The sequence below is a fragment of the Festucalex cinctus genome, chromosome 21 (assembly GCF_051991245.1).
Source record: "Festucalex cinctus isolate MCC-2025b chromosome 21, RoL_Fcin_1.0, whole genome shotgun sequence".
NCBI classification, from domain to species: Eukaryota; Metazoa; Chordata; class Actinopteri; order Syngnathiformes; family Syngnathidae; genus Festucalex; species Festucalex cinctus.
The window spans coordinates 15,344,429-15,371,319 of NC_135431.1; the positions used below are offsets into that span (position 1 = coordinate 15,344,429).

Below are 26,891 nucleotides of genomic sequence, written 5' to 3' on the forward strand. Positions count from 1 at the left end.
AACCAGTAAAATGAATACAAATCTTTATCACATGTCTATAACTACAAACCTTAAAAGGTTCAAAAGCATAACATTGAATACTGTAAAACAGTAGAGTATACAGGTATGACCCAGCTGGGCTATTTTCTCTCCTTTTACTTCTATTAAACCTAATATTGCTGCAATGTGAGCCTGTATTGGAACCCAGAACATCTCCAGTGTGAGGCAGCCAGCCACTACTTCACTGTGCTAAGATACTTACGGTACTTTTAAAACCCTAGGTTCAGAAAATAGAACATTTTCCTGAATAATAACACATCCATCATATTGCTACTGCAAATGTAAAACAGGAAGGGAAATAACTGTCAACAGACAAAATAACATTTAATGACATCACTGCAAGTACAATTTTCAAGTCAACATTCCAGTACAATTGAACAAGCATTTCAACTGTTTGCCAGGGGCCTGTAGCCCATCTCAGACTCCAACTGCTCCGCGGTGAGAGCGCCCGGCAGCGGCTGACAGTCCGGGTTGAAGACGGAATAAGCGCTCATCTCCCCGGGCTCCCGTTCACCCGGGTCACGCAGCCCCTCGTACAGCCAGTAGAAGAGGGAGAGGACGAAGTAGGGCAAGCCGAAACCCAGTTCCACGAAAAGGCCAAGCAGAACCAGCCAGAGGAGGACTTTGAGCAGGCTGATGTTGGAAAAGTGGAAACTTCTTGTGACCAGCCATCTCCCCCACGTGCCGTCCGCGTCCCAACCGCCCTGCGGGAACACAAGAATCCTCTCATTTTACTGCACGAAAGCATACTAATGATCTTTTCTTTGCAAAATAATACATCTGAAAACACCTGCTTTTATTTCGGAAAACAATGATCAACATTTTTGCCTATTCTGACAAGATACAGACCAAACTAGTAACTGAATCATAGTTCATTTTTCAGTTATGTTCTGTCAATTTAAAATAATGACCTGTTTTTGACAAAACAATTGACAGATTAATACATTATTAAAATAATGTTTAGTTGTTTGTTGTTTAGCTTTGGAGTACTAAATACAGTACAGCCACCCCTTAGCTCCGCAACTTGTCGTCATGGCAACAAACTGTTTGGGTTCGGAGTTCAGCAAGACAAAAAAAAAACAGTATGGTGTACTTACAATTCTCGATCCTTGGTGTATTTTGACAAAAGCACAACAGAGTCAAAATGTGAAATGATTACAATAGTGAACATTTAAAACAACAATTTGTGGAGAGCTTCTTTAGCTGTTTGAAGCACTTGAGAAAAACAACGTACAAAGGGCAGTATTCACCTCTGCCTGGTCTAAATTTTGATCATCTTGGTTGGCTGAAGGGTCGTCCTGGCTACCTGAAAGATCAGTGAGTAACTGATCACGACTGGAAGCCCTTTTACTCTGTCGCCGAGCCCTGAAATCTGCAAGCCTCCGCTCCATTGGGAAACTAAACGTGTCACTGTGCGTCCGTAACCGCTAAAGTTTCATCCATACAGCCCATCGACACCTTCAATCGTACACAAATAACAGCCACGTATCCACGTTTTAGTGACATTTCCCCGTCGTCACCACTTTGACTTTGTTTACGTTATCGAGCGCGTATGCCTGAAAGCAGAACCGGCGGTCGTAAAAGACTGTCGCGAATCTGTGCCGTCGGTGCACGCAGCTTTTTGGCTTTGCCTGCTCTTGTCATCATTGCGGTGAGTTTGATGCTAATATGTAACATTTGTAGGCTTTTTATTTGTTATCAACATAAGTTATACGGTTAATTCATCATATGTTTGTTAGAAGGTTCGCGAAACATCGCCTAGACATCAATTCAAACCACACCTATTTGCTTTACTAAACATCCATGTTACACATTGTCAATACGCGTCAGACTGACGCAAACTAAAGCTTGTCTTTCAATTTAAGCATAATAGACTAGTGTGACGTTAATACAGAACAGATGACGAAGTCGATATCGCCGTCAACCTCGCGTAGGCTCATCAAATCTCCCCCCCCCCCCCCCCCCCAAAAAAAACACGCTTTTTATTAGTATTATTTACTGTACTGTACAGTATAAATGTCGTGTGTTCTGCTCCTAGTCTCTTTCCAGGCATGGCCTCTGCACCAGCACAGCAACCCACTCTGACTGTAGAGCAGACCAGAGGTAATGTACTGCATACTACATTACTCATGCTAATTAAATACTCAAGTAGGCCAATCCTTAATGGAACAAGAACAAAAACAATCCAGTAGTGTTTTGATGCATAAAATCAGGAGTGTTTGTGTTTCAGTGGTACTCAGTGAGGTGATCCAGGCCTTCTCTGTGCCAGAAAACGCGGTGAGGATGGAGGAGGCGCGGGAGAGCGCGTGCAACGACATGGGCAAGATGCTCCAGCTGGTGCTCCCGGTGGCGACGCTGATTCAACAGGAAGTCATCAAAGCGTACGGCTTCAACAATGAAGGAGAAGGCAAGATATTTGTTAACGTATATGGCAGTTAGCGGGACCTTAGTCCCATCATGTGAGATAACAGGTATACGTTATGTGAGACTTGAAGTTGAAATGCAATCTAAATTTGGAATTTTGTCAAAATTTGTTTGAAAGTTTAAATGACTGGAATTGGTTGAGAAATCATCTCAGGTTGTGCTTCTCATTTAAGGTGTCCTGAAGTTTGCCAGATTGGTGAAGATGTACGAAACCCAAGACCCCGAAATAGCAGCAATGTCAGCCAAACTCAAGTCTCTGCTCCTGCCGCCTCTATCAACACCTCCCATTGGGGGCGCCATTCCAGCCTCATAACAGAGTTGCTGCAGAAATGAAAAATGTCATATTTCCATCTTTAAAATGATGCATTATGGAGAAAAACCGCGTGTTCCATCAATAATGTAATTTCGTGTACCTTTTTTTTTTTTTCAAACATACTGGTCAGTGGGTATTTGTCTATTTATTAGGGCTGGGTTTAAAAAAAATAAGAATTGATATGAATCAATTATTTTAATATCTTTTTTCTCATAATTCATAATATAATTCATAATACAATTTTAAAGGCCATTTTTATGCATCTTACTGTTTTTTTTTATTTATTGTTCACATGAATTTAAAAGTTTTCTTTCATTTATACCTGACTTGTTGTACTTTAAGACAATTCAAAATATTTTTAATTTATATTTACCATTATTGAATTAGAATTATGAAAAAAAAAAGTCATCTTTGCTGTCAAGTGTTACTTTCATTAACGAAATCATTTAACCAGTTACTGCCTCAGCAAAATTTAATTAATTTGCAATTGAATGTTTATGGAGTTTTTTTTTTTTTTTTTTTTTTTAAATCATGTTCTTGATATTTAAGAACTGATGTCCCATAACTAATATTTGATTGAATTGAAGTGACTCAAATCGGGGGAAAAAAAAAATCTTGAGGTTGAGGAAATTAGAATAGATACCCAGCCCTACTATTTATCAACTTTTTGTTTTTTTTAACATTTCCATGACCTCAATTGCCACATGATTTTGTATACTGTATGAAAATAATTGTTTTGTGTATTTTTGGAGAATTTTCCTTTGAACACCAAGACTCACAAATTTCAAATACAAAATGACGAAATTTTTTTGTTCTTTTCATATTTCCTTCAGCGCTGTATTTACAAATAATTATTGGGGCCATATTAAAAAGAAATAAACAATTACAGATTAAAGAGCTTTTGCATTAAATTAGGACTATTCCCGAATATATTCAGCTATATATCTTTATTAATGCATTAAGTCTTCAGGCAACAATAACTTTACACAGAAAAAAAAAAATGAACCACCTCTCTTTCCTAAGATGCTCCTCAGTTAAGATTCCAAAAATATTTTGCATATGAAATTCATTGGTAATGAATACGAGCTTTACAGTAGATGACGCTTAACACCCAAAATAAACGACTGCCCTCCACTTAAAAAATAATCTCTTATAAAGTGCTCATTTTCTTCAAATGGATGGAAGAAATAAAGTGCAAGCCAGTGCTTCAAAGTGTACCAAAGTTCTATTTATAGATTTGTCATCGTTACGAGGCTCGAGTTGTGCGTAAACGATCCATTCCAGTCATACTGCAAGTGCAGGGTCGACGTCTTGCGCGTTTGCTGCCTCCGCCTCAAAGTGATGAAATATGCTTTTGATGTAACGCTGAACTTTGCGACAGTCTGGACCCGTGTCCTTCAGCATGTCCTCCACCGACTGACGCGCGGTCGCCATGAAAGAGCGCAAACACACACACATCATCAGCTACTGGAAAGACTGGTTGGAGTTACACACATCGTCAACGTCATGCATTCCGATTATCAACCTTAAGAGGTTATATAGCCAAGAGATTAACACAATTTGAACAACATATTTCACAATGTTTCTGTGAATAAAGCCTCACCAGAGTAGCTGTGATCCCAACAGACTCTCCTGTCCTAAAAGCAAGATCCAAATTTTCCTTCTGGAGAGTAGACAAGAACATTTTTTAAATCATAATAAATAGTAAATAAATGGATGCATAAATAAATAAAAGCTGTTGTTCTTGTGTTCTGTCCCGATATTATTGGTGAGTTGTAATTTTGCACAAGTCGTAGAATCCTGGATGGGTGGTTTACAAGACATGTTTACAATAGCTACCAACTAGCAAAAACAATGAATGTTAAGTTTATGTTAAAAAATAGGGATGTAACGATATCCAAACATCCCGATACGATATTATCCCAATATGAAGGTCACGATACGATAATTACCACAATATTGTGGGAGGGTTGGCGATATTTAAAAAAAGATCATAATATTGTTAAAAAAAAAAAAAAAAAAAGCTCATACTAAAAAAAGTACAATATTGTGCTTTTGTACATAACAACAATGCCTATACCACTTACAATCTCTAATAACAATTTTGAGGCACTTGCTAATGCAAGCACACATTGATCGCTTTACAAGCAAATTAGGTTCCCCTTCATCTGACAATTAGCATAGATTTCAAACATAGAAGGTCAAAACATCAGTAATGAAAATTGAATTGCACAAATAAATTAGCCACTCTCAATAAAATTGAGATTTTAATTTTTGTCCGTATCGCTCAGACCCAAATAACAACAACAACAATAATAATAATAATAATAACAATAACAATAACAATAACAATAATAATAATAATAATAATAATAATAATAATAATAATAATGATCCTGAACATCAAAAAAAGAAAAGAAAATTGAGATTTTATTTTTTGGCCATATTGCCCAGGCCTAAATAATAAGAATAATTATTATAATATCCTCTTGTATTTATTCTATTGCAATCTTGACTGTCTCCTACCTTGGCTGCTGGGTTGAGGCTGTTGTACGGGATGCGAGAAGGCAGATATTTATGATACAAGGCACAGAAGGCCAAACCGTCCTCCCAACAGGTGCTGAAGTTGTTGATCTCAACGTACTGTCGGCAAAAAAAAATAAATGTGCAAATGCTGCCAGGTTGCAATTTGAACAAAGGAACATGCGTGCTCTCCAACCTGATAGCCTTTAGTGTGAGCCTGACACTGGTTCATCAGGGTCTGCCTTGTGCAGTCGAGATGCTGTAACGGAGCGTGCGGTACCTCCGGAGGGCTGCAAATTATGTCAACAAGCTCTCATCTTTACATCCTGCTCATTTTCCAGGCATACAGCCTCCTAATATGTCAATTACACCAAATGATGAACTACACTTCTTATGAGAATGTATTACTAGCCTGTCAGACATTAATAGATGGATGATGATTTTCTTTGTTTGAGAGAAAAGGTAAAAAGGCAAAACTATCTTGAATCATCTTTCCCCATTAAAATGAATGGGAATCAATTAATTAAGGACAAAAACACAACTCACTTGACGACTTCTGAGGGTGGGTCTTCATCTCGTTTTGCTGCAACTAATGAACAACAAAAAGTGTCACACCAAAATACGCGCATTTAAAGGCGACATCGTTGTGACACCAGTTGTACAACTTTTCTGACAACCCCTGTACAGTATTATGAAAACTGATTTGTTCTTGTTTGTATTCAAATTGTTGGGTCTGCTGGGGTAACATGGATAAATAAATTACCCAGAGGTGGCTTTGTGCATGCGACATCCATTTGCAGTCTGGATGGCTGGGAGGGAACATCTGCCGTGGGAGAAGTTTCCAAATCTCCTGAAGTCTCCACTAACACTGGAAAAGGTCACTGATTTATTACTCATCTATATCTATCTATCTATCTATCTATCTATATCTATCTATATATTAGGGGTGTGAATTGCCTAGTACCTGACGATTCGATTCGTATCACGATTCACAGGTCACGATTCGATTCGATACCGATTAATCCCGATACGAATTTATAAGTCGATTGTTGCGATTTTTTTCCATTCAAATTTAGAAAATACTAATCAGTAAGCTTGTAGAGTGTAAGATTTATATGAAAATGTATTATTTATTTATCTGAAATTTCAGTCTTATAGAGGTTGTAATCTGTTTCATGTTTGAACAGCATTAAAATAAAATATTAAGGCTTAATGTTCCGTTCATATAACATTCTTCCATGCTTAAGGTGTGAATCCTAACCCGAAGTCAGACGTTTTGTTGAATATTTTTCCATTAAAAATGGAAGTTTAAAAATCGATTCACACACACACACACACACACACACACACACACAAAAAAAAAAAAGGCAATGATGATAAGACGTTGAATCGGTAAGACTACCGAATGAACAATTCTGAGCTCTTAAAAAAAAAAAAAAAAAAAAATCGATTGTTTTTTTAATCGATTAGAGAATCGCGTGATGTAGTATCGCGATATATCGCCGAACAGATTTTTTTTAACACCCCTAATATATATATATATATATATATATATATATATATATTTTTTTTTTTTTTAATTAGTCACTAGTTGGCTAAAATGTGACCTAGCTAACTAATCAGAATAATGAAAGTAGCACTCTATAATAATGTACTTTATGACAACAGAATAAAAAACAAATGGAAAGAATGAATCCGTTTGTGGTTGATGATTTAATGTTTCAATACAATTCGTTGTGCTGCTCGTTAACTCATTCACTGCCAGCCATTTCAGAAAATTTCAAAATTTGTAATACCAATGTGATATTACGTTCAATAATTATATATAAACCGAATCTACCAAACAACAGAATAGACTGCCAACATTTTGTCCCGTCCCGTTCTTTCATAATTGACAGTAGAAAAATGTAGGTTTGCCAAAATACAGCTATTTCTCCCATGGACTCTGAAACGGTGTTTATTTGGTGTAAAATTGGGCAATTATGTCATCTACCGGTGGTTGGGCACCAGTAAAGTTGTTTCCAAGTTTGATATTTACTGTGGAGCATAGTCAGATTAGCCCCCATTTATCTCCGCTGTAAAAAATACAATTGACAAGTATACTTGTCAAAGGCAGTGAATGAGTTTTAAGGTGCTTCCGCCATGCTGAGACTCTAGAAGGCGACTGGTGCACTAGAGCTGTCAAAATTAATTAAGTTATCGATTATCAAATTAATCGACAACTATTCTAATAAATCGAATAATTGTTTGGAGCCATGTTTTTGAAGTCAAATTGTCCAAATCCTCTGATTTCAACATATCAACAGTCCTGTAGTCCTTCATGAAAGAAGACTGATTATTGTGTTTCATCAAAATAAGACATTTGCAAACATCTATTTTTACTTTGGTAAACAAGGACCGAACCGGTAGCAGTACAACATCAATCTCCCTTTTTTTTTTTTTTAATTCATACACGAGTACAAAATAAACACAAATGACTGGCTAATAAATATCAATAAGGGTAAAAAAAAACGTTTTGTAATACACTTCAATGCAATGCAATAAATTACCAACAAGGGGTCTAACCTGCCTCTGCGCAGAAATACACCATGCGTCATGCCAGTTACGAAAATAGAGCCCACAATGTGTAATTTCCTTGGATTCATGTTCTGCATCCTGATCCAGATGGTTTAAAAATTACCTGTGCGACAACTTGACTTGCTGTCCTGGTGCTTTAAAATATGATACATCTTCCCTTGCGTTGGCTCTTCTTTCTATTAATGAAAAAAAAAAAGAAAAAAAAAGTGAGAAACATGAGATTATTTTTTTTCAGCCGAACAAATTCAGCATCAATTGAAAGTGTTATACCGTCATCGATTGTGGCAACGTTGAGCTTGTTTTAATGGCGTTATTATTGTGACAGGAGTCACCAGGCACCGGAACACAGGATAGATTCCTGCTCCTGGGGGAGAAATTTTTTCAAATGTTACATCAGACTTGCATGTAACGCCGTGCAAATTCTGCAATAAGTGAAAATCTGTAAGGTTGAGCGACTAAATAATTAATTATAAATTTACACCCCCAATGTAAACTAGACTAAGTGCAATTTCTAATAGGTCAATGCTAAGATATGAATGCATGTGGAATGCTTATGAAGTAAATTGAGAGATAAATTATGACCTCCTGGTTACTGGACAATGCACTTTAACAACTGTGCCACCGAGCAGTATCAGACACCTGGTAATGATGATAAGTTATATGTATGGAAGTGGGCATGGAAAGTGATACTTAGAAAAAGTTCAGTTTGTCCGATTGAAAATGAATGGGCGGGAAAAGTTGATATTTAATGTTAAATTGTGCGAATACTGTAAGTAATGGAATCAGACGATATATACCCCGGGAGGCGTGAATTTTTTGAAGCAAATTTGAACAGTGTAAATCGGAAGCATTGTGTGGGAGTTGTTACGCGGCAATAAAAATCACAATAACATATGTGGGAATGCTTCACAATTAAATGTGTGGAGGTGAACACAAAAAACAAAGTGCAAGCATAAAATTAAACATGAAAACAAATCATATAGCAGGGTGTTGCTTAATGTAGACTTACAAATATTTTTCCGATGTCATCACAATCCTCCTCGGATTGCGCCCTCCTCCGTTTTTCTGCTCCAGCGCATCCACGTAAAACTTCCCAATGCCCTTGGCCGTCAGCTGCGAGATTGGCCTTTTGGCACCTTTCTCTTCGCAAGCGTCACACTCCTCTTGTTTTTGAACATTGTCCATGCCCACTTCCTCCACAAAATACATCGTTTTCATCTCTTCGCCCTCCACAGGGTTGCCTTTGTCTTCGACGAGTCTTGCGTCCACTTTCTGCTGCTTCTTCTCAAGCGAGGGCAGTTTGGACCACATGTCCGTTTGCTGGGAGCGCAGACAATCCAGCTCGCGCTCGGCCTCCAGCTGCTTGGCGTGGGCCTCGGCCAGCTGCTCCTGCAAGCTCTTCCTGTCGTCCTGGAGCTTGACACGGGCCTCCTCCGAGTCGGCGCGCAGCCGGTCGGCCGCGGCCACCGTCGCCAGCAGGTCCATCTGGAACTGCTGCCACTCCGACTTCTCGTTCTGATGCAGACAACAGCAAAAAAAAAAAAAAGGAGTGAAGCACTTGGGAAACAAGTGTGGCAGAGAAAACAGCAATCAAATCTAAAACAACAACCAAAAAAACTGAAATTGAACAACAAACTTACATTGAATGTCTCCCACTGGTTTTTCATCTCCTCAGCTAGTTTGTCTCTCTCTGTTATCAGTTGCCTGACTGACAGGATGAAGCAAATGTCAAACGATTACAAGTGTTGATTGATCAGCATCACAAATGCAAAAATAAATAAATAAAACTAGACTAAGTGCAATTTCTGGAGAAATTGTGCGGGAATGCTGAAATCACATTGAGCGATAAATTATGAAATTCTAACCTCCTGGTTACTGGACAATGCGCGTTACCACTTGTGCCACCGAGCAGAATCAGACACTAGGTAATGATAAGTTATATATATGGAAGTGGGCGTGGAAAGTGATACTTGGAAAAAGTTCAACGACTGTCCCATTGAAAATGAATGGGGAAAAGTTGATGTTAAATGTTAAATTGCGCAAATACTGTAAGTAATGTGAAATCAGACAATATATACGTCAGGAGGTGTGAATTTTTGAAGCGAGTTGAAATTTGAACAATGTAAACTGGAAGTATTATGTGGGAGTTGTTAGGCGGCCATAAAGTGGAGAATAAAAATCACAATAACCTAATGCTTCAGCATTCCCACAATAAAATACAAATAATACTGTTAATTATTTTTCTTGTAAATCTGAAACTGAACAATTTTCAGAACCCCAAACCGTTGGGTCAAAATAACCCAAGTACCATTTTTTCCCTTTTTATTAAAACTGCTGGGTCAAAAGTAACCCGATTGGGTAGAATGGCTAATTTAGTGCTGGGTCCAAAAGAAAGAAAAACGACCCAAATTGGGTCAAAAAGAAACCGACCCACTGCTCCCTTGGGTCAATTTGACCCAAAGTTTGTGGTTGTTTTTTACAAAATAACCCAATATTTGTTGTCATTGTTTTGTTCAAAACAACCCAGAAAATTGGGTCAAACTGACCTAAGTGTTGATCAGTCAATTTTTTGACCCAAATTGGGTTATTTGTGACCCAACTGTTTTTCGAGTGTACTGTTGTTTTTGAAGAGTAGTGATTGGTTAATTGTTACACACAGACAATCCGGCGCCAATGAAGACATGGCTTACCTACAGCTTCCGCCGTGGCATTGCCGCCGGGACCGAGGCCCGTCACGGTGCGATGGAGCTCCACCTCGGACCTCTCAGACGTCTCGGACCTCTCGGTGGTGGACTCGGACTCCAGGTCGCTCTCGCTCTCCTGCCATCTCTGATCCTCAGGCCACACCCTGTGCGTGTTTTGCGACGTCACGTTGCGCAGAAGGACCACCGGGGCCTCGTCGCAGCGGTCAGTTTGTGCAGCGTGGGCGGCCATTTTGAGCGATGGCGCCTGCGGCCCGCGGTGGGAACTTAAGTCCAGGGTTGCCAGCTCGACCTCTGAGGGCATTGAGTAATTTGAGAAGATATCTAGACGAGAAGGGAGGACTGTTACAAGGTCTGAAGCAAACATCCTTGCTTTTCTAATGTCAATACCTTGCCAGTTATGCTTTTTGGCTAGCAGCAAAACTTGACACTGACACGCTCTCGCACATTCTTACAGTCTCCCACTCTCTTATTCACAAACACCCACTCCATATGTGCTAGCATATTGCAGGGGGTACACAGATTTAAAGGTTTGTGATCGTATCCTTGAAATCTTCTCCTTTACCTTTACAAAAAAAGAGGGAAGAACTTTGTACTTGTGCAGCAGCTAACCATTGAATGCAATGCAGTAACCAATTCCGCCAGTAAAAAACAAAAAACAAACAAACAAAACTAAGTTTTCAGTTTTATTAAATTTTGTTTTATTTATTTTTTTCTGTTTTTTTTAAATAATTTTATTTTTTAGAATATATATATATATATATATATATATATATATATATATAAAATTACAATTATTATTATTAAATAATTATTAAAATTATTATATTAAAAATTATTAATAAAAAAAAGGCTGAAAAAATATTTTGAAAATCAAGAGAACAAAATGATTCAATAAAACAGAAATTATACCCCCCAAAAAACAGTCACAAAAACAGGAGTGACCTTTTTTCCCCTCTCATGTTTATTTTTTATTTTATCAGTCACTAGTGCAGTATTAAAAAGTGATTTGCCTACTTTCTTGCCCGTTTTTATTTTATAATACAAAATATATGCAATTTTATCATCAATTTGGTGAAGCTGTGCACTTTTAGTTAGTCAACCAACAGTTCTAGTCAGATTTCAATAAAATAAAAATAAAAATTAAATCAAAAAAATAAAAAGGTGTGTGTGTGGGGGGGGGGGGGGGGGTTGTGTGGGCGTCAAGTTTGATGGGAAAATAGAACAAAACAATTGTGTGTTACTTTTCTGGGCTACTGTATTTTATGCACCTGCTAAGGGACGGTAGCTCATATTCCCCATTGTGATGCAGGGCTTGATGAAGTCTGCACAAGAGGGAGCCAATCTAAAACGAAAAATATAAGCACACACACATTTTCCGCTGTTTCCAAATACAAAAACATGCTAGCTGGTCAGCAAATACAACACAAGATACATTATTATTATTTTTTTTTTAAAACACGATGTTGCTCCAGTCAAACGCAAACGCTTGAAGCAAGTTTCAATCGTCCAATTCATTTACATCGTTCAATTCGTAGTGTGACGTTGATGACGTATTAAACGGGATCACATGCGCGAGCTGTGATGACGTGCGGTATAGTGTGAAAAACTCTCAACTTTTCGTATACCGACTCGACTTTTGCAGAAGGCTTACATCAAGCGTGAACCTCGCCTGGCTCCGAAGACTTCAAACTCGATGTCCCCAAAACCACAGAAAGTGGTTTCTAAGGCAACAAATGTGACTTCCACTCACAGAAGCATACCTGTCAGCTGCGCCTTTCATTTCCTGTGGCCGGGCCGGGCTCAAGCAAGCGTCCACGCCTGCATATTTTCTGCCGTCCCTCCTCGAAAATTCAAATGACGTGTATCGGTGCTCTAATGTGCATAGAGCTTTAGAGATGTGGCCTCTAAAAGCTCTATGCACATTAGATCACGGATGGGATCTCAGATGCAGGCGTTTTCTTGTTTTCTTGAAGTTAATGTGGAATCTCTGCTGCACGGTCTGCACCCCCGAACTCTTTCGCCTTAACCAAAAAAACAAAAACAATAAAAAAACAAAAAAACATATATAAAGAGGGTTGAACTTTGTGCTTTCGCAGCAGCTATACATTGAATGCTATGCAGTTACCATTCCCGCCAGTTAAAAAAAAAGGAAGTTTTCAGTTTTCTTAAATTTTATATTTTATTCTTTTTTTTTCTGTTTTTACGAGTATTTTTTCTCCTGCTTTTTGGTGAATATTTATTGTTATTAAAATAGTTTTTTCAGAATATCTATTTTTAATTAAACAAAATTATATGTACAAAAAAACCCAAATAATTTGAAAATCAAACAACAAAAATTTTCAATAAAACAGAAAATTTAAATAAAAATCTGAAAAACAGGAGTGTCCATTTTTCCTCAAGTTAATACATTTCCGTAGAAACTGGCTTCTTACAGTAAATTTAAAAAATAAATAAATAAAAATACTGTAGGGAATGGACTATCACGAGCAAAAGCGGCTGGTACGTGAATTTGACTGATTTGTACATGCAGGTAACAAGTGTGTCTCCGGTTCGAGTCCAGGCTCGGACCTTCCTGGGTGGAGTTTGCATGTTCTCCCCGTGCCCGCGTGGGTCTTCTCCGGGTACTCCGGTCTCCTCCCACATTCCAAAGACATGCATGGCAGGTTAATTGGGCGCTCCGAATTGTCCCGAGGTGTGCGTGTGAGTGTGGATGGTTGTTCGTCTCTGTGTGCCCTGCGATTGGTTGGCAACCTGTCCAGGGTGTCCCCCGCCTACTGCCCAGAGCCAGCTGAGATAGGCGCCAGCAGCCCCCGCGACCCTTGTGAGGAATAAGCGGTCAAGAAAATGGATGGATGGATGGATGGTAACAAGTGTTAAAATGTCGCCATCTAGTGACCAAAATTTGCACACGCACAATAATGGAAGCTGCTAAGTTTAGCCAAAATCATTTATTTTTGTTTTTTAAAATGTTTCAATTTCATTTGATTTTATTCTCTTTTTTTGTGTGTAAAATGTATGTTTATATAGATAGGAAATTCAAATACATACAAGACGAGTAAGGACATTTCAGTTTGGTGGATTAATTATTTGTTTTAACAGTGCTTTGTGGCAATGAATTGCAATGGGATGAGCCGCTGAGCTGTGTATGGTGTTGTTCGGTTGATTGGATGATTTAAATGGAAATAAACAATTTGATAATTTATTCATTCAACAATCGGGAGCCTCAGTGGACATGTGGAGGAACCATACACAGGCACAACAGCGTGGCACGTCCTCCTTATGCTGGTCACCAGTCTGGTCACATGCTGCTGTGGGATGGCATCCCATTCTACAACCTGCACGATTTGTAGCCAAAGTGCTTGTTGGGCGAGCGTCTGGGAGGCTGGAGTTCAGTCTCAAGACTGGAGGTATGGTACTGCCCCATCTGGATGTTTCTATATTGAGAGTGTTACCAATAACGACGATGTGCAATGTCATTTTTAATTTCCTCCATTTTAACACAAGAGTGGCATTGGCAAACAATTTTAGAAGGAACACTATAATTATAGTCCATTTACAAGATTTTTGTGTCATTGTGTTTTTATAAGATGTGATTTGAAATTGAACGAATGGGCCATTAATAACAATCCGCAAATGCAGCAAATGCATGATAGAAGTACTAGAAGCAAATAAAATGGAATTATTTAGTAAATTAAGATTGGCTAAATGTTGATTTTTAATTAGACTTGTGTGTTATTGTTTTTATAATAATAATAATAATAATAATAATAATAATAAGAATAATAAGAATAAGAATAATAATAACTAGAGCTGCGAGCAACTATAAAGGGCCCTCGCAATCCGTGCCACATCGGGGTACTTGCATGTCAGGGTTGGAGTAATTTTTCATAGGAAACCGTCTAAATTGAAAATGTTTTTGCCATACTTTGTGTATGCAGTTTCATGGAAAGGCCAAAAATGATGCGCAATTAACAAAATAATATCAAAACGGCGGACTTTCTGTTAGGTTTGGCACATGGCTATAGAATACTTTTTTGTAGGTATTAGGCTGATAGGTATGCCTCCCAATATTCACACATCTAGCTGAATCATATAATCAAAAATGCTTCATAAAAGTATCTCGATGGCACTATTAAGCCATTTATTGCAAATTGCACAACAAATTGTAAAATATTCATGTTTGTGACAGGTCTGATGTGTGTGCAAAGTTTTGTGAGTTTTCATCCATGTTTAGACTCAAAAAAAGCATTTTACTTTGCAAACAATACATCGCTACAGCAAAGGCGTGCAACAAAATAAAAAAGTTCAATAACTTTACATCTTAAATATCTTAAGATGAAACACACCAAAGTTGAAGACGATTGGATAAGTTTCGTACAAGTTTGTTAAAATATGACCCCTATAAAAGGGCCCCCAAAATGGCTACAAATACCAAAGTAAATCAAAATGGCGGACTTCCTGTTTAGTTTAGCATATGGCTACAGAATACAAGATGGGTCTTAGGCTGGTAGGTATCCCAATTTTCACAAATCTAGCTGAATCATACAATCAGAGAAGCTTCATAAAAATGACTAGAGGGCGCTATTGAGCCATTTATTGAAAATTGCACAATAAATCTCTAAAATATTAATGTTTATGACAAGACTGATGTATGTGCAAAGTTTCATGAGTTTTCGCACGTTTAGACTAAAAAACAGCATTTTACTTGGCAAACAATGCATCACTATGGCAACAGCGTGTGACAAAATAATACGTTTTCGATAACTTTGCATCTTAAACATCTTAAGATGAAACACACCAAGTTTGAAGAGGGTTGGATAAATTTTGTAAGAGGAGTTCGATAAAATATGACCCCCTACAAAAGACTACAAAAAATGGCTACAAATCCCAACGTAAATCAAAATGGCGGACTTCCTGTTTGGTTTAGCATACGGTTCCAAGAGACTTTTTTTGTACATCGTGGCCTCTTATGTATGCCTCCAAACGGCCCTAATAACAATACCAATAATAATAATAATAATAACAATAATAATAATAATTATTATTATTATCAGGACTTTTACGATTGGGCAAGTGTACAAAATGTTGTGACCACTAGGCATACAGTAAATGTAAATACAATTCTACCCTAATGAATTTGAATTTATGTAAGAAAAAAAAAAAGAAAAAAAAAGGTGTATTAGCGCGTCAGACGTCATATCTATTTATAGCTCAGAAGTTGTGAGTGCACCACCACAACATCCTCCCAAGTGTGGTTGCGGACTTTAAAAGGAGGGTGGGTGGGGGAAAAATGGCGGTCGAGCGCACATCTGGACGAGCGCTGCCCACGTCCACGCATGCACGCGGATGCCTCCAGACGCAGCTCCACGCGCGACGCGGAATCACGCGCACGTCCCCGGCGGGCGTAAAGTGACCTCCCCTCATCGCGGACACAAACGGGGAGGACATGATCGCCTCTCGCCGGCGGTGCGAGAGCCTCGTGAGGAAGTGACCTTCGCCGTGAATTGAACATGTCAGCCATGAAAAAGGTAACGTGCGCCAACCTGCATTAAGCGTGTTTTTGTTGTTATTGTACGGCCACTAGATCACGTGTGCATACACACCAGTGAGGGGTGGTGGGGGGGATAGAAAGTTGTGCAGAACCTCAATGTGGGTGTGTGGGGGAAATGGAAAACCAGTTAATCAGTCCCATCAAGGACAGAATTCCCACTTTGAATGAACCAATGTACACTGGAGTGACTCAGCTGCATTGTACTAGTGCACATATGTCATTTTGTCGCACAGGTGTTACCATGGTTACTACAGACTCACTGCTGCCTTTTCTTGGACAAAGATTCAGGTAAGATGTCAGAGTTTCTTTGAGCAGGTTGGCAGCAATGTTGTCGTTAGTGATAGATTGAGAATTGGGGGGGAGACAAAAAAATCACTCTTAACACACCCCATACCACAATCTTATAGACTTGATAATCCTGATTGAGGAAAACAATACTACATTTTATTTGTAAAGCCCTTTACATTTGAAATCAAACCTCAAAGTGCTACAAGGTATTGAAAAACAGCAAACAGTGGAATGAATAAAATCACTAAATAAAACAAAACAATCATACAAAAATCATAGTTGAAATGACTTTCTGAAAAGGAAGGTTTTAAGTCCTTTCTTTAATTAAAAAAAAAAAAAAATCTACCGTCTGAGGAGCCCTAAGGTGGTCCAGGAGGGCATAAAAATAAAAAAATAAAATAATATATCTAATTGGGAATTTGGGAGTTATGTAATCTCAGTAGGAGATTTAAAAAATATTTTTTTTAAATTAAAAACAATATCACATTTCGAATTTGGGTGTTAAGTAGTATCAGTTGGAGAAATTTTCATTTTTAAAATTTTAAAATTCAAATGTGGACTATAGGAGTTATGCTGTATCAGTAGATTTGTTTGACATTTTTAAAATAAAAAAAAATGGAATTTGAGAGTTATTTAGTATTCGTAAGAGAAATTTATTTATTTATTTATTTTGAAAATTTTAATTTTGAATTTAAGAGTTTGGTTGTACCAGTAGGAGTATTTATTATTATTATTATTATTATTATTATTTAAAAAAACACATTTGGAATTTGGGAGTTATAGCATCAGCAGCAGAAATTGTTAAATTTCTTTAAAAGAAATCATGTTTGGAGTTGTTTTTTGTTTGTTTGTTTGTTTGTTTTGTTTTTAATCAGTTTTGGAATTTGTGAGTTGTGTAGTATCAGTAAGAGAATTAAAAAAAAAAAACTAAATAAAATGGAATTTGGGAGCTATCTAGTAACAGAAGAAATTTTTACAATTTTTCAAATAAAAAAACAAAATCAAATTTGGAATTTGGGAGTTAATCAGTAGTTCATATGACCAGAGTTTTATATGTCCTGTCTATATGAATGTCAATGACATGAACATAACAAATAATGTAACACAAGCAATCTAAGAGTATTTGAACATTCTGAAAGAATATTTTGAGTCAATGTTATATCATGGTGCCAAAAATATGTCTGCCTCATTATTTAAAAATAGTCTCAGACAAAAGCTCCTGATTCAAGTAATGCTGAATAGATTTTAGTTGGCATTTTCCAGTTGGTCACCACTGAAGTGCTAAAAATGTCACTTTTCTTTTGTAACGTATCTTGGATCACAACAGGATGGTTTTGATCGATATTGACCAGACTCATTTGCATGTAAGTGGATAGTAAAAGCTGTACCTTGTCATTTTCATTTCAATTTCATTTTGAGAAGATTGCATTCAAATGCTGACAGTGGACTTTTGGTCCATTTATACATCAGACACGATTCCAGAGTTAGTTTTGTGATTTTCCTGCCTTTGTCAGCAAAAACGCTTATGGTGGATAGAAGGGAGATTCTCTCGGCTTGTTTGATGTTTCTTCGTTTATCATTTCTTCAAGGTTGAAGCTGAGTGCTATGTTAAGACAGTGTGAACTTGCTTGTTGAGATATTGCTGAGAGCATTCGCATTATATTTGTTGACAGATCAGATGTAGCATTTTTTGGACACAGTATGCCACCGCAATGTAGCACCACTAGGTGGAAGTGTTTTCTCTCATAACATAGCAGCTGCTATGTATCATTTTTTATCCACAGCTAATAAGTAGTTGAACTTCCACTATCATTTCAATAACGTGTTTGACAATCAGAAACACATTTTCTTATTCTTATTTTAACCTTTCAGTCTTAGATAAACAAATTAGAGTCATTCATGGAGGTGAACTGTTTAAACTGTTTAAACAGTGAAGCACGCAATACGCAATTAGTCATACCCATGTCATCACTAAAAAGTTTGAAAATATTTTAAGAAAATGGCTACATTTGTTATGTTATACATTTTGACAAAAAAAAAAAAAATCTGAATGAAAAATTTTACTCATTTTCAAATTCACAGCTTAATGGTTGATTAACAAGGGGGCGGGAATCATAAAAAAAAACAACAACCCCAAAACAAACCAAAAAATAAATAAAAAAATAAAAAATGATCAGGGATAGGATCATTCTTAAAGGGTCAGTGTGTATTATTTAGCGCCCAAGTAGGTCAAGTAATAATTCATTCTTAAAAAAGACAACAACACTGAATTTCAATAATATGCAAAAAAAATAAAAAAACAAAAGTTCTATCACAAAGTACATTTTTTATTTTTTTTTTAACTCTTTGACCGCCATAAACGTTTAAAGACGTTCAGTATAAACCTAGAATTGGCCGCCATAGACGTTAATTGACGTCTACTATGTTTTTTTTATGGAAACGGGTGGAGGAAAGCCTTGGGCAGCTGTGCTCCAAGTATCAAGCCGATCGGGTTACTATAATGAGTATTCCTGGCCACTAGATGGCTGTGATGAGTCTTTTGGACAAGATCGGGTCGGAGACAACAGTAGAAGAAGAGAGGCGGAGCTAGAGTGTTGAGGGGGAGAGAATGGCTAACTTGGCTAAGGGAGTCAAAAAGGCTACAGATGGCAATCAGCTCACGCTTGATCCTTATTTTCAAAGCTCAAAAGCATCGACCAGTGCTCAAGAGCACAGTGATGACGGAGTTAAGTCATAGTTGAAGCGGTGACGCGGCCGTTTCGACCACGTCCTAAGGCCCCACCGGCTAGCGATGCTAATAACGTCCTAAGGCGGCACCGGCTAGCGATGCTAACACCGGAGAAAAGTGGTGCACAACTGAGCACGTCTGCACAGATGACGTTTCATCGGACGATGACGACTACTATGGGTCCGATGCAAGACAGTCTTGGACAGTCTTCCAAAGAACGTGAAGGTAAGCGCTAACATGCTAAGAGATTGCTAGTAAGATTACTTTACTAACTTTTCGGCGATCTGCTAGCAGCGTGTGTGAATGTGCTGATATACACTAGAACATCTATTACCTATACAAACGTGAATGTATATTTTATAGATCGTGCTCACAGCAACGTCCGACCGCTGGTTCTACGACGAAGAAAGGTAAAAACAAAACAAAAACAAAAACGTTTTCAATACACCGCAACAAGCTCCCCCTCATAGGGCCCAAAGTGACCCTTCTCACAGTGAGCAGAACAAAGGTAAAAAGAAAAAAAAAAAGATTCTCCACAGCTCTAATAAAATATTTGATGGTAAACGTCTTCTATAATTTACAGAATGTGCATCAACCAATACATCGAAGAAAAAAAGGTAAACATGCACACACACACACACACACACACACACTGCATCACACTGCTCTAAAATAATATATGATATTGAAATGTATATTTGCAGATCCCAAAGATTCTGGCTGGCTTGAAGTTGATGAATTCGGCTGGCATCCAACCATCTTCCCCTTTGCTGCAAAACCAGGACCAAGGGATGCTGCAGCAAAGCTGAATTCCCACCTGCCAGCTGACATCCTGGAGCTCTTCATCACGGATGAACTTCTCCAGCACATCGTTCATCATACCAACCTCTACGCAAATCAGTCCATGCAGAAGCAGACTGACAAAAACTGTTGCGCACGTGTAAATAGTTTGCAAAGAGTTTTCCAAATGGTTTGTTCGGATTGCTACTGTTGCATGTAAATAAACTGTTATTTTGCAATCAAAAAACATTTTTTATTGTTGGGGTAGTGTTTTATAGAAGTTTAGGTGTTTGTAGAATCACTCATGCAAAAAAAAAAAAAAAGTGCCAAATTCACTAGAGTGCATGAAATAACATCGTTTCACAAAAAGCTTGATTTCTCCGTATTTTGGAAGAAAATAGAGGATTTGGGTGAAACGAAGGTGTTTTCTATTGTTGATTACTGAAGATCCGAATAAGGTAGAAACAAACTTTTTTTTTTAGATGAAAGATGAGACTTCAATCTTTCATTTGGTAGCGTTTCCATAGTCCTAACACAACATTTTCTGTGGAGCTTGAAAGATCGGTAAAATTCTGTAAATCAGCTGGCAGTATAGGGGTTACCTTTTCCGAAACTGGCTGGCAGTCAAAGAGTTAATATAATCGTTCATCTAGTAAGTGCTAATTACATTATAAATCATTCACTCCCAGCAGCCATTTTCACTGAGGCAACCCCCTTCGTTCCTGGCTGTTTTACTGGATTTTGACAGATTTTTGCAAGGTCCACAGTATATTCTATTCGATTGCTATAAAAACATGGAATCTACCAAAAGAAAGATTAGAGTCTCTTCTTTCATCAGGGGGAAAAAAAAGTATATTTCTATCTGTTTCCATTTTGCAGCAATTAGCATTAAAATATAGCTAAGTTTCATCATTTTTCACAAATCTGTTTAAAACTGTTGGGAAAACGGCTTGTTGCAACATGGCCCTGATTGATCTCTTATCTTCTGTTGCCACCTGCTGGCCGTTTTTTTTTCTGTAATAACTACCATTGCTTTAAGCGACCTATTCATGTTATAAGCTGTATCATAGCCTTCTGTATGCTCTAGCATAAAAAAAAACGTATAAATATGTTTTTTGAAGTGTAGGAAAAGTATTAAAAACGTATTTATACGTTTATTATATTTTACGTATATTTTATTATAGTTAGCCTCTGGTGGTGCTTGCAGCTGGTGTCGGACCCAACGGGTCGACTGACGCTTACGTTCCACGACACGTGGCCCACAGTTGGTCGCCGTCACTTATTTCCATCTGCTCTGCTCTTGCTAGCTTTTGCTAGCTTCTCCCGCAAGCAACTCTTTTGCCGCGCTAGATAGTTTTTGCTACCCGTTCGTTAGCCGTGCCCTCGAGCTCTTGTGAACCCCTCTTGCTCGCGGCTCACGCTAGCTTGCTCACTCCAAAATATAATTGGTAGTAGCCTTGCGAAGTGTGGTCTGTCTGCTTCAAAATTGTTACATTCTATTAGGTCACCACTAGATGGCAATAAATAATACACACTTTTTAAAATGATCTGTCATTGGTTAATTTTATTGTATTTTTTTTCCTTTCAAATACTAATTTGATTCATCACAAAGGATTAATTCCCATTTCGCTGTTGGCCTTGTGTTGTCCTTGTTTCTTCGATCTGCTGTCACTTACATGACTTTTTTTTTTTTTTTTTTTTTTTACCCCCGTCAAAAGAAGAGCACACGCATTTCTCTTGAGGACTACCTGCACTCGATCAGAATGCCAATGAGCCGCACTCAGGGCCTAAAATCAATCCAAAAAGATATTCCTTCCATTCTAACATTGTCTCTTGACCCCAAAGCTCGGCTTTGCTGCAGGGCACAAAAGAGGCTGATGAAGTAAGGGAAATGAGAGAGTGGGCGGAATTTTAGTTATAGTTTGGAAAATGAATGGTCATGTTGAGACGGACTACAATAGCACTAAGTAGAGCGTACAGTTCCTTGTGAAAGAAAAACAAATCTCTTGCAAATATAGGAATTTTGGTTAATGGACAGAGTTGTTTTTTTATGTTTTTACATAATGCTAATCGTTAACAATATATATTGGGGAAAAAATTGCACGTAGCACTGTGCACCCCGCCCACTGGCCAAAGCCAGCTGAGATAGTCTGCATCTTATTGAAGGGATTTTTTTCATAATGACTAAGAATAATATATTGATAGTAATAGCAATAACCAAGTACTGTGATGAAGTTTTCTGCATGAAGTAACTACTATGGTTCACTCGCCTGCACTCTAAAATTATTATTTGTTTTTAGTTATTTTTTTTACTATTATTATTATTTACTGTTTTTAGTGTGACTTGTCTGCAGGCAGTTTCAGTTCAGTTGGGTTCCCAACTTCCCACTTAGTGTGAGTGTGAATGTACTGACCATCTGGCATACAGGGCAGATGCCCGGTGGGCCAGCCTTTTAACTCATTCACTTCTCAGCCATTTTCACTGAAGCAACCCCCTGTAATTCTGGCTGTTTTGTTGGATTTTGACTGATTTTGCAAGGCCCCTATTGCTATTAAAACATGGAACACGCCAAAAGAAAGATTAGAGTCTATATTTTCATCAGGAAACAAGGTGTATTTGTATCTGTTTCCGTTTTGCAGCAATTAGCATTAAAATATAGGAACGTTTCGACCATATTCACATTCCTGGTAAAAACACTGACAAAAAGTATTTGCTGCAACATGGCCCTGGCTGATCTCCTATACTCTGCTGCCACCTTCTGGCCGCAATAACTACCATTGCTTTAAGCCACCTCTTCATGTCAGAAGCTGCATCAAAGCCTTCTGCATGCTCTTGCATTAAAAAACAAAACAAAACAAAAAAAACATAAAACGCGTAAACACGTTTTTGGGAGGGAAGGACAAAGTGTTAAAAAACGTTTTTACACGTTTTTGGGATTGACCGAGTTAATTATTATTTTCCTACATTTTACTACAAGAGACTGGTCCACAATTTAGGAGGACCATCCATTTCCATCCATCCATTTAGAATATAGATAACAAACTAAAACATCAACAATAAACATGAGCAGAGCTACATGTTAGGCAAGAGTCGGGCCGGCCCGACGGGCCTACGGGGCGATTTTTTTGTGCCAGTCTAGCCCTGGAGCCCAATCATTACTAGTGAGCATTCTAGGGAGTAGCTTTCCTTGTGGCAACTTTGAACAAGATAGAAAAGTCAATGAGCACGTTAGCCAAAAAAACAACTTCCGTTCCGTTTGTCGTGACGTCATCTCAGCGCCAGTGATGATCCATGATGTTGGCCGAGGCCTCATGGAGCTTGACGTTTTATGAACACGCACGCTCATTACCGGCACGCACAAGCGAGAACATCACCTGTGACTCATCGCAAGTGCTAACAAAGCGCCACCCGCCGCCTGAGATTACAAGTGAGGGAAAGGCGCAAATGCGGACTTGAGAGAGGACGTCAGCACGCATGCTGATGGGATAGGGGGGGTCTGTAGGCGCAACAGCGCTGCAGAATCCTGAATCCGGCGCCGTGGAGAAATCCGCATCCTGGTTTTGCGGTGATGTGTGGGAGCCCGTGAAACAAGCAAGCAGCTCGCGCTACCGCAGTGGAGGAGTAAATGCGGAGCCCGACGGTGCTCCAGGTGATCCACAGCAGCCCAGACCGGCACACTGCTGTCTCCTCTTGCCTTCCCTCTCCTCCTCCTCCTCCTCCTCTTCCTTCTCCTCCTCCTTTTCCTCCCCCTCCTCGTCTACGCTCCCTTCCTCTGAGGGCTTTTCAAAAAAAAAAAAAAAAAAAAAAAAAAAAGGAGCAGTTGCCCATCTTCTGATGTGAAACACCTTCTCGGCTGCCCGCCGCTTCCCATTCATCGTGTGATGACACGCAGCGTATGTGCTCCAATGTCTCCGCGACATAGGCTCGTTGCACGGTAAGACCACTCCTCCACATTTGCAGTTTTTTTTTTTTTGTGCTAAGATTTAAACTGCTGCAGCTCAAAGTGTGCAGGTTGAACAGGTAGATGAGAAGTTGTGTATGTACGTATGTTGTCATGAAGCAGTCTGGAGCCTCCTCCACTCATTCACAATGTGCAGGTGTCTGTTTGTGACCGACTCCAACAGGGTGGGAGGGATTGCCCCTCACCCAAGCTTCTCCATGGGCAACATTGGGATTTGATCATCCTCACTGTGCACTAACATGTTTCGCTCCAAAACAAGCATCGTCTCATTTCATGCTATTCAATTATTATGTAATCATTTCATATGGATCTGCTTGGTGAACATACGCCTCTTCATCTGTCGGATTTTTGGGCAAAGCTGCCGGTCGGTCAGCTGGTGTTGATTGGAGCAGCTCAAAGCCTGACGTTACCTCAGGAAGGTTGACCCCGTTATCCTTGTGTCTGAATTAGTAATGGCTAATAAACGGGGATGCTGCAGTGATATGAAATTTCAGCCTCCTGCTGTTTGAGAGGGCTTCAGGCGTTTTGGATTTGTGAGTGGGTGTCTTAGCTAAAACACTTGTGCTATAATTATGCAGAAACTGGCCCCGAAAAAAGTCAGGCTGCACTGCTCAGTGGAACCGACATGAAACTTGGCTAGAAATATAGCTTGCAATAAATGTGACAAAATATTGATACAGCAATGCATTATATACTGTAATTACGCAACCTTTATATGATACGAGTCGGTTTTAGAACGCAGCTTGTAACAATTAAGACACATTTGCACATAAGCATTGTGAACAGGTGGTAACTGGTCGGACAGCCACTCTATCATGATAAATCATGTAGATATGCAACGATTAATCTATTAGTCGTCAACTAATCAATTATCAAATGAAGTGATAATTATTAGATATTGAACCATCCATCCATCTTCCACCGCTTATCCGAGGTCGGGTCGCGGGGGCAGCAGCTTCAGGAGGGAAACCCAGACCTCCCTCTCCCCAGCCACTTCAACCAGCTCCGCCGGCGGGATCCCAAGGCGTTCCCAGGCCAGCCGAGAGACATAGTCTCTCCAGTGTGTCCTGGGACGTCCCCGGGGGCCTCCCGCCGGTGGGACATGCCTGGAACACCTCCCCAGGGAGACGTCCAGGAGGCATCCGAACCAGATGCCCGAGCCACCTCAACTGGCTCCTCTCAACGCGGAGGAGCAGCGGCTCGACTCTGAGTCCCTCCCGGATGACCGAACTTCTCACCCTAATATATTAGATATTGATTTAATTTAAAATTGTCCAAATGCTTGGAATTTCAGCTCCTCAACAGTAAATATTCTCCGGTTTCTGTAGCCCTCCATGAAAGTTTGATGTTTATCGTTGGAAAAAAAGTGATCATCATTTTTGCTCATTTTCCTCATATTACAGACCAAACCAGTAACTGAATCAAAATTCATTTGTTTGTGCCTCTAATATCATCCATCCATCCATCCATCCATTTTCTTGACCGCTTATTCCTCACAAGGGTCGCGGGGGGTGCTGGAGCCTATCTCAGCTGGCTTTGGGCAGTAGGTGTGGTACACACTGGACTGGTTGCCAGCCAATCGCAGGGCACACAGAGATGAACAACCAATCAAACTCACAAGCACACCTAGGGACAATTCAGAGCGCCCAACCTAACCTAACCTGCCATGCATGTTTTTGGAATGTGGGAGGAGACCGGAGTACCCGGAGAAGACCCACGCGGGCACGGGGAGAACATGCAAACTCCACCCAGCAAGGCCGGAGCCTGGACTCAAACCCGAGTCCTCAGTACTGGGAAGCGGACGTGCTAACCAGTCATCCACCGTGCTGCCCCCTAATATCAGGATTATATCATATTGTGAGTTGGACATTGTGAAGGGCACCATTCTCTGAAGTCCTCAATTATCTCTAAAGTCTTTTGGAGGTTCAGTTTTAGGTTGTGCTGGGTGCACTAGGAGGACACCAACCATTCTACTTCCTGTTGCAGACTTTTCACCATCGTTGGTGATGAGGCAGTTGTCTGTGGTCAAAATTGAGGTACTACATTACGTAGGAAGTCAAAATCTTGGATGGTTTACAATTTTGCGATTGAGATCATAAATGGAATTGCTGCGTCTTGGATCTACTGAGTTCTATGGTAGTCGATAATTGTTTTGCTGTGTGTGTTTTGGAGGCAATAAAAATGATTGAGCGCCTCTTGCGGTTCATCACAATTGACCATGTACTATTTCCAATTCAAATGTTTTCTGATCAGTCGCTCTCCTCTTTAAAACCATCTGAGAATAACCAGAATCATACTTTTCCATTTTAATCCTCGCTGGCACTCTTTGGAACATGACCATGTTTGGTTGTGAGCAAGGCTTGTGCGGGGGCGTACGAGTGAGTGGAAGGGTGAGTTTGAGAGTGTTCAGAGAAGTCCGCTTCACATTTCAAGCGTAGCTCATAATCGATATGATTGGCTGCGCGCTGAGAACATAAATGAACACTCTTCTCTGACCCATGTATATATACGCTAAATATAAAAAAAGTACAGCAAATAGAGGATCCCACTCGCAAGTATCAGCCGCCGCTGAGCGTCACCTGCAGCTCTGTGGCCCAAGCGTGAATTTCTCGCTGCGCCATTTATTTGTTGGCACAAGCCAGCTCTGTCATTGTCACTAAAACATCTGCCAATAAAGGGCTTTCCTGCGTGACACCTCTGGTTGTAGCACACAAGCAACACAAACAGACACACTGGCTCGCTGGCAAACTCGTCGAGTCCAGAGCGATTGCACACAAAGCAAATGTGCGGACGGAGCATACTAAAGACTAGTAAGTAACAATATGGTAACCAAATGGAGACCAGACTTTAGACCAGGTAAAACCAGGTCTAAGTTGTGACATGGGTGATGTACAGGTAGTCCTCTAGTTACGAACATCTGACTTACACAGATACGAACAAAGGCTGACTGATGTCCATAAAAGCTCTATTTTGCTTGCAAGTTCATATTTAAGTGTGCACC

At 39.3% G+C, this 26,891-nt stretch overlaps 4 protein-coding genes and 1 long non-coding RNA gene across 20 annotated transcripts in view; 3 read left to right on the plus strand and 2 right to left on the minus strand.

The window, feature by feature from the left end:
• Positions 1-338: 338 nt before the first annotated feature.
• On the minus strand, positions 339-1,613 carry saysd1 (SAYSVFN motif domain containing 1). Its single transcript, XM_077511397.1, has 2 exons — positions 1,290-1,613; positions 339-743 (listed from the first exon to the last, which is right to left on the minus strand). The coding sequence occupies exons 1-2, from the start codon at positions 1,428-1,430 to the stop codon at positions 426-428; spliced, it is 459 nt and encodes a 152-aa protein (XP_077367523.1). The 5' UTR covers positions 1,431-1,613; the 3' UTR covers positions 339-425.
• On the plus strand, positions 1,571-3,580 carry grcc10 (gene rich cluster, C10 gene). The gene is made up of 4 exons (XM_077511398.1): positions 1,571-1,690; positions 2,078-2,142; positions 2,270-2,446; positions 2,637-3,580. The coding sequence occupies exons 2-4, from the start codon at positions 2,091-2,093 to the stop codon at positions 2,774-2,776; spliced, it is 369 nt and encodes a 122-aa protein (XP_077367524.1). The 5' UTR covers positions 1,571-1,690; positions 2,078-2,090; the 3' UTR covers positions 2,777-3,580.
• LOC144010872 (cytospin-A-like) overlaps positions 2,609-26,891 on the minus strand; it is a 74,145-nt gene continuing 49,862 nt past the window's right edge. For 3 of the 6 annotated variants that reach the window (XM_077511391.1, XM_077511392.1, XM_077511393.1), the window contains 13 exons: positions 12,342-12,602; positions 11,850-11,923; positions 10,567-10,902; positions 9,517-9,584; positions 8,886-9,391; positions 8,147-8,240; positions 7,980-8,052; positions 6,063-6,167; positions 5,846-5,888; positions 5,496-5,589; positions 5,303-5,419; positions 4,380-4,439; positions 2,609-4,192 (listed from right to left, as the gene is read on the minus strand). In XM_077511391.1, the coding sequence (XP_077367517.1) occupies positions 4,061-4,192; positions 4,380-4,439; positions 5,303-5,419; positions 5,496-5,589; positions 5,846-5,888; positions 6,063-6,167; positions 7,980-8,052; positions 8,147-8,240; positions 8,886-9,391; positions 9,517-9,584; positions 10,567-10,902; positions 11,850-11,923; positions 12,342-12,361 (1,722 nt within the window). In that variant the 5' untranslated portion in view covers positions 12,362-12,602 and the 3' untranslated portion in view covers positions 2,609-4,060. Of the gene's footprint in view, positions 4,193-4,379; positions 4,440-5,302; positions 5,420-5,495; positions 5,590-5,845; positions 5,889-6,062; positions 6,168-7,979; positions 8,053-8,146; positions 8,241-8,885; positions 9,392-9,516; positions 9,585-10,566; positions 10,903-11,849; positions 11,924-12,232; positions 12,603-26,891 lie in introns of those variants that run through there. The other 3 variants (XM_077511394.1, XM_077511395.1, XM_077511396.1) reach the window with 3 other exon arrangements.
• Positions 15,873-26,891, plus strand: part of dlgap2b (discs, large (Drosophila) homolog-associated protein 2b) — a 67,423-nt gene continuing 56,404 nt past the window's right edge. For 10 of the 11 annotated variants that reach the window (XM_077511388.1, XM_077511389.1, XM_077511380.1 and 7 more), the window contains exons 1-2: positions 15,873-16,109; positions 16,366-16,420. In XM_077511388.1, coding sequence (XP_077367514.1) covers positions 16,092-16,109; positions 16,366-16,420 — 73 coding nt within the window. In that variant the 5' untranslated portion in view covers positions 15,873-16,091. Of the gene's footprint in view, positions 16,110-16,365; positions 16,421-23,246; positions 23,864-26,891 lie in introns of those variants that run through there. The other variant, XM_077511387.1, reaches the window with a different exon arrangement.
• LOC144010497 (uncharacterized) lies at positions 18,784-20,816 on the plus strand. Its single transcript, XR_013281236.1, has 4 exons — positions 18,784-19,373; positions 19,512-19,656; positions 19,732-19,765; positions 19,853-20,816. It is a non-coding gene; the product is annotated as an uncharacterized LOC144010497 (long non-coding RNA).

Bases quoted from the DNA above. Each gene is read 5' to 3' on its own strand.
- saysd1 (XM_077511397.1), bottom strand. From the start codon at position 1,430: ATGGAGCGGAGGCTTGCAGATTTCAGGGCTCGGCGACAGAGTAAAAGG. The intron at 744-1,289 runs GTGAATACTGCC...GTGTTCCCGCAG, and splicing joins AAAATTTAGACCAGGCAGAG to GGCGGTTGGGACGCGGACGG.
- grcc10 (XM_077511398.1), top strand. From the start codon at position 2,091: ATGGCCTCTGCACCAGCACAGCAACCCACTCTGACTGTAGAGCAGACC. The intron at 2,143-2,269 runs GTAATGTACTGC...TTTGTGTTTCAG, and splicing joins GACTGTAGAGCAGACCAGAG to TGGTACTCAGTGAGGTGATC. The intron at 2,447-2,636 runs GCAAGATATTTG...TTCTCATTTAAG, and splicing joins CTTCAACAATGAAGGAGAAG to GTGTCCTGAAGTTTGCCAGA.